The 11,521-nt window shown below is 45.0% G+C and overlaps 1 protein-coding gene across 5 annotated transcripts in view; it reads left to right on the top strand.

The window, feature by feature from the left end:
- EML1 (echinoderm microtubule associated protein like 1) overlaps positions 1-11,521 on the top strand; it is a 312,189-nt gene that overhangs the window by 274,094 nt on the left and 26,574 nt on the right. For 4 of the 5 annotated variants that reach the window (XM_019518578.1, XM_019518580.1, XM_019518577.1 and 1 more), the window contains 5 exons: positions 3,141-3,208; positions 7,124-7,212; positions 7,745-7,842; positions 7,961-8,048; positions 8,226-8,321. In XM_019518578.1, coding sequence (XP_019374123.1) covers positions 3,141-3,208; positions 7,124-7,212; positions 7,745-7,842; positions 7,961-8,048; positions 8,226-8,321 — 439 coding nt within the window. Of the gene's footprint in view, positions 1-3,140; positions 3,209-7,123; positions 7,213-7,744; positions 7,843-7,960; positions 8,049-8,225; positions 8,322-8,579; positions 8,689-11,521 lie in introns of those variants that run through there. The other variant, XM_019518581.1, reaches the window with a different exon arrangement.

Here is an 11,521-nt window from a genome sequence, read left to right as displayed (position 1 = left end):
TTCCCTCCCCCTTCCCCCAACCCCGACAGCTTGAGGCAGCTGTCAGCTGCCTATTTAATCTATGGCTGAATCTCCAACCTGGCTGAATCTTTTCTGAATAAATTTGGATGCTTCGAATCGATTTGCTACTTTTACTTGGTCTCCCGATTCTCTTCAGATTAAGAGTTTTGGTCCTTGAATTGGGCTGAATCTCCTCTGAATCGAATCAGCTACTGAAGCTTCACGCTGCCCTAGTGCTCAGTGCAGCAGTTGAGGGAGGAGCACAAGTTCACTGTGCAGTGGTGGAGGGGAATGCCTGCATAGTGCAGCAGGGCTACCCATGCAGCATGCAGCTTGGGTAGGGTGACTTGTGCTGGTGTGGCCCACAGGGCATGGTCCCCAGTCGCATAGAAGTTGGACGGCCCTGAGTTAAAAGCTGAGTCCATGATAGGGCAGAGTTTTTCCCCATGTATCTCTGCTGTCATCTTAAAAACAAGATTGAAAATTCAGTTGGTTATGAGTTAGTTTTAGGCTTAATTTATGAATATTTACACAGAACTTTGAAGATATAAACATGATAAGAGTAAGTACTATTATTATTACTGAAACTATGAAAATCTACTTGAACCATGTTTTATTCTTTCGCAATTGTCTTGTTTCGACTGTAGTAGCAGTGTAGTTTGTTAAAGTCAAGGACTCTTAAAATAAATTCACGTAGCCAGATTTTTATGACAATAAACCAGTCCTCCAAATAGTCTTTGCTTGATTAAAGTAGGTTTTCAGCTATCAGTCATCTTGACAATAATCTTCTCATCATCCACTTTGAAGCATCTTGGAGACCTTATTTCATAAAACTGACTTCTTATCAGGAGTGAATGAATCTTTCATTTGACACTATAGCCTTTTTGAGCCACAAAGAACTTTTAACAAAATGAATGTTTTAATGGTGACATGGTTCAGCAGCATGTTGTCATTCAGGTTGAAATCTTCATTTAAGCTCATTTCTAATGCAAGTAAAATCACAGAATTTGCTCGTTGGATTAGTACATAAGGAACTCTGGAGAATTAACAAATTTTCTTTTATGGGATAGTAATGATTTGACTACATAAATGTAGAAATCACAGATGTTAGCAACCCACATCCACTTTAAGAACAGATTCCAAAAACATCTCTTCTACCCCTAGAAATTAAAGAAAACCTCACTTAAAACCAGCCACTAGAGCAGAGGTGGGCAATTATGTGGGCTGAAGGGCTACTTAGGGAGTTTTAGTGAGCTGCTGCAGGCTGGGTCAGCTTCTCCACCCCTCTCCTCCTCCCGCCCTCCCATCAGCTCACCAAAACTCCCTAAATGGCTCTGCTCCACCCTGGGCTGGGTGGCTGGGATAGGGCCACAGGTGGGTGGGGAGTGGCATCCAGGAGTGGGACGGGCAGGCGGAGCCAGTGCTTGGATTGCAGGGCTATGACAGTGCAGCGCCGGGGCCCAGGATAGAGCCACAATCTTCTCCCTGCTTGCCCCTGCAATGGGCACTGGTTCCATGGGCAAGGGAGTGGATTGTGGCTTGGCCCATGGTGTCACCACCCAGTGCTCCCAGAGTCTCCCTGGAGACCAGCCAGGACCTGGGCAGGCAGGGCACACAGGCAGGCAGATGGGATGGGGCCACAGGTGGGTAGGGAGCTCCATCCAGGAGTGGGATGGGTGGGTGGGGCTGGGGCCTGGATCTTGGGTGGTGGCAATGCAGGGCCAGGACAGAGCCATGATCTGCTCCCTACATGCCCCTGCTAGCACCCATTGCAGGGATGTGCAGACCGCAGATCGTGGCTCTGCCCCAGACCCCAGCCCTGTGTTTTCACTGCCCGGTGATTCCTCCCCATGATTCTGCCCTGACTTTCCTGCGCCCATCCCACTCCTGGATGCCACTCCCAGCCTGCTTGCAGCCCCATCCACCCAGGTATGTGCCCCACCCATGTGAATCCTGCTTCCAGTGGTCGGTGTGGGGTGGACAGGCTGTGGTGCCTGGGCAGCGGGGCTGGGGCTCGGTGGCAGCTAGAAGGAGCCGCCACTGCTGGGACTGCTGAGAAGTCAGTCCAGCCACAGTGCTACCTTAGCCTCTCTGCATGCCAGAGAGTGATGGGACTGGTTGTATGCATCACAGCCCAGGTTGCCCCCTATGCCTGGGTTGGGTGAGACCACGGGACCCACCACGGGCTGGACAAAAATCCCTTGCCAGGCCCAGTGCAGCCCATGAGCTGTATTTTGCCTACTCCGACACTGATGTCAAGGCAATTGAAGACTGATATATGCCAGAGGAGATCTACCATATTTACTACTGTATGAGCAGTGACTCATAACTACAAATAAAGGCACAGATGATTTTTTGCGAGGTTGCTTTTTGATTCCCTGCTTAGCCCTTTTATTTAAAGTATGATAAAAATCTGCAAAATGTGTTAACTGCATATGCTAGGATTTTCTTCTCTAACTCATAGAATTCTATGGTTCATTTTGTGTAGCTTGATATAGATGGAAAGAGATTGCTTGATTATATTTTTCAGATTTCTTTTAAATGACAGGTAAAGTATTGTAAGGCTACCCATACGTCCATAATAATGTCCTACCAGGTATGCTTAAACTTCTATGCAAGGTTTCACAGAGCTATAGCTGGCCAGGCACTGCAAAGATATCTAATATCTAGGAGCAAAGTCAGGCTCTCCATTTGCACTCACTCCATTTTATGTGATATACGATATGTTCAGCAATAAAATTTATCTACTCACTCATCCTTCAGGCTATAGGTAAACTGCCTGCCACCTACAGGTTAGACATTTATAAAACTAAATGACATCTGATTGAATAATTAATTTCCCTTTGTGATTTCTCCAAAAGCAGCTTTTATAAGGTTTGTTTGTTTGAAATTACTTGTCAAATAGTTCTTAAATTTGATTGTGCACCAAGGAAAACAGTAATTTTTATATAGGAAAAGCCTACATTTTTAGTGAATTTCAAAATGTAAGCCATTTTTTTTCAACCCTAAACAAAGGATTTTACTTGAAGCAAAACATGAACAACAGGGACTATGTCTGTTTCTGAATAACCAGTTTTGAAATATGTTGTTGTTATACATTTATAATCAGGCAAAGTAATATTTCGTTTGAAACATTATAGGATCCAGCACAGTCTTCTGGTTTTCATCCTTCAGGGTCTGTTGTTACAGTGGGGACGCTAACTGGAAGGTAAGATGTACACTTGCACTGGCTGTTCATAAATACAATGCAACTTTCCCGCTTACAAAAATCAAAGCTCATGGTCTCCTTAGAATTGGGTACATACATGTTCTCACTGGTGCATGTATCTCATGTCCCTAAGTTTTAACCAGAAGCTTCTGGCATGCTCTAAAACAGGTGCTCAACCTCTGGTCCACAGGCCAGATGCAGTGGCTCTGCATGCTGCATCTAACTCACATAGCTCCCCACAGGTCAGGACATTTGGCAGCAGGGGAATTCTGGCCATTAATATGGTCACACTCCCCCTGCCAAATTCCCAAACCCCATGCATGCAGCTGGTTGGGGCTGGATTAGGCTGGGTCAGGCTATGATCCGTTCCCATGAGGGACTGGGCTGGGCCACACTGTCCCTTCTCCCCCTACCCTGTTCTATGCTGAGCCATGCCTCCTTTCCTCCCATTGGAGCTAGCTTGGGACCTGGCTGGGGGGTGGTTGCCCCAATTCACCCTCCTGCTGCCAGCTGGTGCCCACTGTGTCTGCCTTGGTGCTAGATTGGCAACACCAGGTAGATCTGGCCTACAAATGAACTGGACACTGCCAATCCAGCCTGCCAGGCAATAAGGTTGAACACCTCTGCTCAAAAACCCTGTCTTGCATAGGCATAAAGGGTAGTGCATGCTTCTCATTCTTCTCAATCACCTGGCTTCTTTTCTCAGTCTGCTTTGCAGCCTACACCTTATTCAAAGCCTGTGCATAGCTTCTACCTCTTACTTTATTGCTTTTCTCATTATGTTCCCCCCTTTCTTCCTTTTGGGATTGAAGGGTGAGCATTTTCAGCCTTCAGGCTGGGGGTGGGGCTGGAGCCTTATTGCTCCCCTTATTGTCCTTTATTTGAACAGTACCATGAAAGCCTTACTTTTGTGGGGTTTTTTCTTTTATTTCATCCTTTAGCAGCTGCCTTTTTTCTTACTTATAAGTCTTTGTCACATTTTCTGGAACCAATAGAACTGTTCCTTTTTTTGGCAATGCCATCACCAAAGCATGTGCAGCTTTATTTCTGCCCTTCTTGCAAAGTGGTAATCCCTGCTTTGGACAGCCATGGCCCTTGTTTTATACCATATGGGTGAATCCCACATCCTCAAGAGATATACGATACATGTAGATTCTTCAAATCTAGGACCAGAAGGGAAAAAGAGAGGAAGCCTTGAAATGTTCCTCTTAGATTAGGCCATATAGGTAGCCTCAGATCTGGTCCAGCACTGGAGTCAGCCTAGAACAGGGGTGGGCAATTATTTCAGGTGGAAGGCTGCTTACTGAGTTTTTGGCAAGCCATCAAGGGCTGCATGACAGGCAGCCAGGGGCAGATAACTATTAATTTTCTAAATTTTTTAGGGGCCCTGCGGGCTTGATAGAATGGCCTGGCAGGCCACATCTGGCCCACAGGCCACATTTTGCCCACCCCTGGCCTAGAACAATGTCTCTGTTTTACTCTCCTTCCTCGGCACTGGCGAGCTCAGTGTTCTGGATCCTGCTCCAGAATCCCAGCCCAACCAGGATCTCAGCAGCATATCAAATCATCCTACCCAACACTGTAACACCAAAATCTTCCCTCCACGGCTGCTCCTCTCAACTTCAGTGGGATCTGAATGAGTTGTTTATATTGCCATAGAGCCCTAGTCATGAACCTATTGGGTTAGGTCCTGGTCCCAGAACAAATATAGGATGAAAAGATAGTCCTGGTCCCAGAAATTTCAGTCTAAAACAAGAGCCAACAAACTGACACAGGGAAGTATAAACAAGCTATGGGATCATATTGGTCCACAGTGTATCAGAATACCAGCTTCCAAACCCCTAAATTTTTATAAACATTGCAAAAAAAGAGAATTTTAAAGAGGGATTGCAAATGTGTACAGGGATATTTTTTCAGACATATGGGACACATCGTTCCTCATCTAAAAATGTCATGAGCATTGTTTAATTAATTATTATACAGTAGAAGCCACAACTGAATTTTAGCTAGAGTCTCATTGTGCTAAGCATTGTTCATATAATGTCAGACAGTTTCTGCCTTATGAGCTTCAACTTAAATAGATAAGACAGACAACCAGAAAGGGAAAAAGTGATTAGCACCATTATATAGAGTTAACAGAGGCACAGGCGATTTAGCCATTCCTTTATTTGCACCCATTTTTCTTCAGTCGTAACACTCTATTCAAGTACAGAGCCTTGGGCTCAAAAAAGGCACTACACTTACTCACTGTTCATTTTCTAGAACTCAGCTTGAGTTAATCAACATGAGCAATGTTCATTAACTACAGAAACAGCTACCCTTAAGCATTGTACCTCATTAAGGCTCTTGTTATGGAACGTTTCTTCTTCCTCTAATAGCAACCTCAAAATTGAAAGGAGCTAGTCAGTTGAATTGTTTTAGAAGCCTTGAAGTTGACTACTTCTAGTAGTTTCACAAATTATGCAGATAGACAACATATAGTTGAGTTATAAGGTAGACAGTGGGGCTGAAAAGTGCTGTGCACAGACAATTTATCTGATATGCAAGTAACCAATGTTTATTATATTGTGAGCAATAAGTAACACTTTAGGACTAGCACTGTGTTATTGCAGATATGCAATACTAGCCAATTGCCCATCAAGAATGACAGGGTGGGGGAGCATGTGGGGATGGAGCCCCATGCCCCCCTTTGTCTGGGCCCGCTCCCCACTTCCCTCCTGCTGCTCAGGGTCCGAGCCCGTTCCCCCTTCCCTGCCACAGCCCAAGGGTGGGGTAAATCTGGGCTGTGGCGGCAGGGAGACAGGAGGAGCAGGGGAGGAGCCGAGGTTGGGGAGAGAGAGGTGGGGGATGGGAGAGCAGAGGAATGCCAGAGAAATCTGACTTGGGGTGTGCCTCTACAAATAGAGAAACCCAAGTCAACGCTCCTGGGGCTTCAGGGGCCCAATCCTGTGCACAGTGGCAATGGGAGTTTCTGGGATGTGTAGGATCAGGCCCCTGAAGCCCTAGGAATGCCTGCCTCGGGCAGCTGGAGAAGGCAGGCACCTTTTGGGCTGCCTGTACCTCTCCCACTTTAAAACTAACAGACACACACCACAGAATAGTGGCACAAATTCATACCACCTGTCATGGATGCAAATCTTGGCCATTTGTGCAGTGACAGGGAGCATGGATTTGCTTGACCTCTGTGCTGCCATAAAGCTTTGTATGGCAGCACAAAGGTATTGTATGTTTCTAGCCTAATACTGACAATATTAGCACTTCACTTAAAAACGTATCTTTATTTAAACACACATGGCTTTAGTATGTTTTTATAATAAAAGGGAAAATGAGGTATTTGGGGAACAATTTATTTTTTATATTTATTACACTGAAATCAGAATTGAAATGCAGATTTTTACATTTTTTATGAATCAGAGTCGTGTGCCAATAGGTACAGGGAACAGTTTATAATAACTTCCCAGTATAACTCTTAAAGACTCAGTAAGATCAGATTTTAATTTTCCAGCACATAATAGACCTGATTTTCAGTTGTTAAGGCCCTTTTGTACTGCTCTAGCCTTTAAGTAGACATAAATATAATTAAACACCAAAAAAGTGTAAGGGGACCTTAAAGAGTGAGATTGGTTATACAGATGGCATAAATCTGTCATTCTTTCTTTTAAGTAGTAGTAAAATCTAATTGTTTACAGCAAGATCAATGTTATACCATCTTGCTGTGTATTTACTATTGGAAATATTTTTGTTCAGTTTGTTACAGATAGTTTAGAAAATAAGTTAGCTTTATATTCTATTTTTTTTCTTTATTTGAAACATGGAAAGTTGCTTGTTTTGACCTCACAAACACTGCGTCAGAACTATTGTAGATTTGAATTCCTCACTGATTCACTTACTGACATCTTTCTGTGTTTACAACAGGTGGTTTGTGTTTGACACAGAAACAAAAGATTTGGTTACTGTGCACACAGATGGAAACGAACAGCTGTCAGTTATGCGTTACTCACCAGGTTTGACACAGTCTCTTAGAAGTTTAAGTGATTTAATTTTATGTAATTTTTATTCTTCAAAAATCTCCAATATCATATTTAAACTGGGTATAGAAATAACTGATTAAGTCCTGACCCAACTGAGTCAATGGGAGTTTTGCCACTGACCTCAGTGAAGCCAGGATCTCTGATTTACTATTTTTTGGATCTTAATGTATTGTATGATTTACTAGGATTGAGAAGACAAGTGCAAAACTGTGCTTCCCTACATAAGTTCATGTAGAACCATGATCAGGTTAATCGTCCACGACCATGGTTTCCTCTCTTAGTTGCCTTACGACATTTTAACTGCAGTATTCACTATATAAAGCTGTTTCAGTGAAATGTACGTGAATGTATAAACAGAATTTTCCTCTTTTATTTTTCTTAATCTTTAGTTTTTGTTAAAAAAGTTTTAAGGACAAGGGTCATTGTCCATGGAAGATTAGTACTTCCTAAACTATTTTGGTTTCTTTTTGAGAGGTATAATTTTAATATTTTTTTTTGTTTATAGATGGAAACTTCTTGGCAATAGGTTCCCATGACAACTGTATCTATATATATGGTGTTAATGAAAATGGAAGAAAATATACTAGAATTGGCAAATGCTCAGTAAGTAACTTATTCTGATTCACTAGAAACAAATTGCCTTGTAATTTTTGTAATGTATAGTAGTATTATCATGTTGGGAGCTGCTGTTAAAATTAATACAATATCCTGCTCTTCTTAGGGTCATTCCAGCTTCATTACTCATTTGGACTGGTCTGTTAATTCACAGTACCTTGTGTCTAATTCAGGGGACTATGAAATCCTATACTGTGAGTAACCAGTTATTTTTCTGTGCTTTATATGGAATTCATTCTAGGAGAGCTAATGCAGTTAAAATTTAAATAGGATCATATAATTATTGTGATGGAACATATTTAATTATTCTGCTCCAATCAATTCATACATAGCTATACAATTAAAAATATTGTTTGCTGCTTTTTCTGCAGGGATTCCCTCTGCTTGTAAACAAGTAGTGAGTGTGGAAACTACTAGAGATATAGAATGGGCTACTTATACCTGTACTTTAGGATTCCATGTTTTTGGTAAGTTTCTATCCTTAAACTTACATTCTTTGCTTTTACATTTAACTAGCATTCAGAGCGTCAAGTTTTTATTTAAAACACAACTCTTCAAATTTCACAGGGCAAATATTAAATTTCTATTAATCATTTCTATCAGAAACAAGTGGTGCTTTAACATTATAGCATTTTATAGCTTATTACTGTAACTGTTGTGAGTTTCTGCTTTATTCTGCTCTGAGTGGGAGTTGTGCCATTGTAATTTTAAACCTCTTTATTCAGGTTGAATGTTACAGAGGTTTAGCTCCACTATACCAGTATAGGAGCAGATGAAACTGCTACAGTGGTTCAGTTCAGGTGCACTCCCAAGCAGTAAGTTCTCCTTCCCCTGTCTTTAAGAAGATTTATTGTATTGTCTGTCCAGCTTCAGTCTTATTTTAATCCAGAAAACCTCTGATTCCTGGTAGCTTCAGATAAAATTGTTTAAGTGCAATGTAAGTGGAAACCATCACAAAGTAGCCACTATGACAGACTAGTAACAGTGTGACCTAATTATGGAATAATTGTTGTTTTTATTGTGGTAACATTAAATAAATCAGTCAGGGTCAAGTTCCATTATGCACTGTGTTGTACAGGTTTCCCTTGCTCTATGCGGGTTCTGTATGTGCAAATTCACTCTAATGCAATGACCCTTTTTGTACCAAAAAATCATTATATGCGAGGTGAATTAACTCTTATGTGATTGGTGTGGTGGAAGCCCACAGTCAGCTGCTTTGTGGTGCATTGTGGGAATGATGCACACCAAAATACACTCTCCTGTGTGGACCTGTTCTCCTCGCTCGTTGTCTGTGACACATGTTTCTGTAGTTACCATCCACATTATGATAGTTCCTTGTGCTTGTGTGTACTGTCTGCTGTTGGTGAGTACCAAAATTGTCTTGTAAAAGTGGCAGAAATGGACCTGGGGGTCAGTAAAGTTGAGGTCTTGGAACATATCCCTATTTGTTACATTGTAAAGTGGGTTCCCTTTATGCAAATTTGAGTTGTGTCCTTTTCCAGGAACACACGTACATCATAAAGGGAAACCTATGTAAACAAGTAGGTGAGAATCTTTTGCCCAAAGACCTTACAGTATAAATTGAGATAATATATAGAAGCATGCAGAATTAGCAAAAGAAGGGAAAAATGGGCTGTGTGAGACAAAAAGGAGGTGATCTGTTGAAAATGCTTTTAATTTTCTTCATTTATGTTGATGGTATTTTGTTTTTTACCTTTTATATAGATAATCTCTTACCCCACTTAGTGATGTACCATGCATCTCCATGGCACCCCCCACCCCCGTCAATGGCTGATCACCGAGTGGCGGGGGGGAGGTGTCTACTAGCAGTGGGGGGCAGGGGGGTCTGCTGGTGGGCGATCACCGAGCCCGGAAACGCCAGTGGCACTTCCAGTTTCGCCAGAAGTACTGCCGGGGGACCAAGTAACCCCTGGAGGGCCTGGCCAGTGCCCCTCCCCACCCCAGGTCAGCACCCAGGGACATGGCCCCTCCCTGCACCCCCCATTGGTATACCACTGATCCCACTGAAGTACAGCCAGATCAACCATTAAGGCAGAAGTTGTTTTTGAGGCGTGATTTGCAGGAGAAAGAGGGTAGTTGCCCTGAAGATAAATTTAGGGACATGCCCTGTGGTTAATAGAGCTTGTGGGAGGAAGGCCTTGAGGTGGTTACAAAGAAAGCCGACAAATAGGCAAATAAGACTGGTTTTGTTGAAACTACAGAGGTGCTAGAATAATGTAGTAAGAGAAGAGTGTAGAAACAGGGACACTTGTGGCAGAGTGCCTTTCCACAGATGGCTGTGAAGCCCCTGGAGTCCCTGCAGCCCTCACTTTGGAATCACCCACTATGCCTTGATGTTTTGTTTTATTTTGATATGAGGGAGGCTGCCCTAGGGCTTCCCAAATTGCTTTTCTCAAATGACCACCAGGTGCCTGTGGTCACTGCCTTATGAGCTAATTGCATGGCTCTGTTCCTCTTTTACACCATATCCTGTGCCTCCCAGATATCTTCCTCATTGATGTTTCCTTTCACTTACTTAATGCTCCTTCTGGGGTTCCTGAACCCTCTCCAGTCCTATACAGTCTCTCACTAGGTTCTGGACCCTCCGTGATCCCACATGCTCAGCCTCTCACTGGGCTCTGGACCCATTGCTGGGTCCCTAGAAACCTCCTCCTCCCCTTAGTTCAGAGGCAGGCAATTATTTAGGGCAGAGGGCTGCATGGGTGGCCCAATCCCCTGGTCACCATCTTGGGACCAATGTCCCAATATCCCAGGGCCAGCACCAGTGGGGCCCAGAGCAGGGCACAGGCTGGCAGGGGTCTATGGAGCCAAGCTGGGCTGCACCAGCAGGGAGAGGGAGGAGCTGGCCCCGCTCCATAGAGCCCCTGCCAGCTGGGACCCTGTACCCCTGCCACCCTGCTCTGGGCCCTGGAACACTGGCGCAGGCCCTGTGCTCCCACTGCCTCCCAGTGCCCCCCAGCCCCGCAGTACAGGTGGGGGGCAGCATGCAGCCCTGACCCCCTGCTCCCTGGCAGGGAAGGAGCTGGTGTGTTGTGTGGGGAAAAGTGGCCCCTCCCCAGCCCCATGGCCAGCGCTCCCTGCTGCAGCCGCTCGCAGCCGGAGTGGGGCTGTCTTGAGCAGGCACAGGCAGCCCCACAGACTGCAAGCGGCTGCAGTGTAGAGTGCTGGCCATGGTGCGGGCAAGGGGCTGCTTTTCCTATCCCCTGTACTCAGCACCAGCTTATAACCCGCCCCTGCTGCTAGTTTGGGCCCCACGCTGACTCTGGGCTCGCCCGTTGGGGGTGTTCCACAGCAGCAGCAAATGTGGCCCCCCACTTGCCGTGCTTGGCAGTATTTGCCACTGCTGCCTCTGGGCTGCCCAGCGCATGAGCTCTGGGCAGGCAGCAGCAGCAAACAGTACCCAGTGCAGCAAGCCGGGGGGGGCCGCAACTTCTGCCGCCATGCAGAGCCCCGATGGGTGAACCTGGAGCTGGCGCGGGGCCCAGGTTGGCTGCGGGGTCGGGTTACAGGACAGCCGCATGTGGACTGTGAGCGGCTGCAGCAGGGAGCGGCGGGCAAGGGGCCGCTTTTGCCCGTGCTCAGCTTTTCCCTGGGCCACTTTTCCCAGGGCTCCTTCCCTGCCTGAGGTCCTCCCCCACCTTTCCCT

Source organism: Gavialis gangeticus, unplaced genomic scaffold, assembly GCF_001723915.1.
Source record: "Gavialis gangeticus isolate Ggan-Ray unplaced genomic scaffold, GavGan_comp1, whole genome shotgun sequence".
NCBI lineage: Eukaryota > Metazoa > Chordata > Crocodylia > Gavialidae > Gavialis > Gavialis gangeticus.
This window is presented reverse-complemented; position numbering and strand designations above follow the sequence as displayed.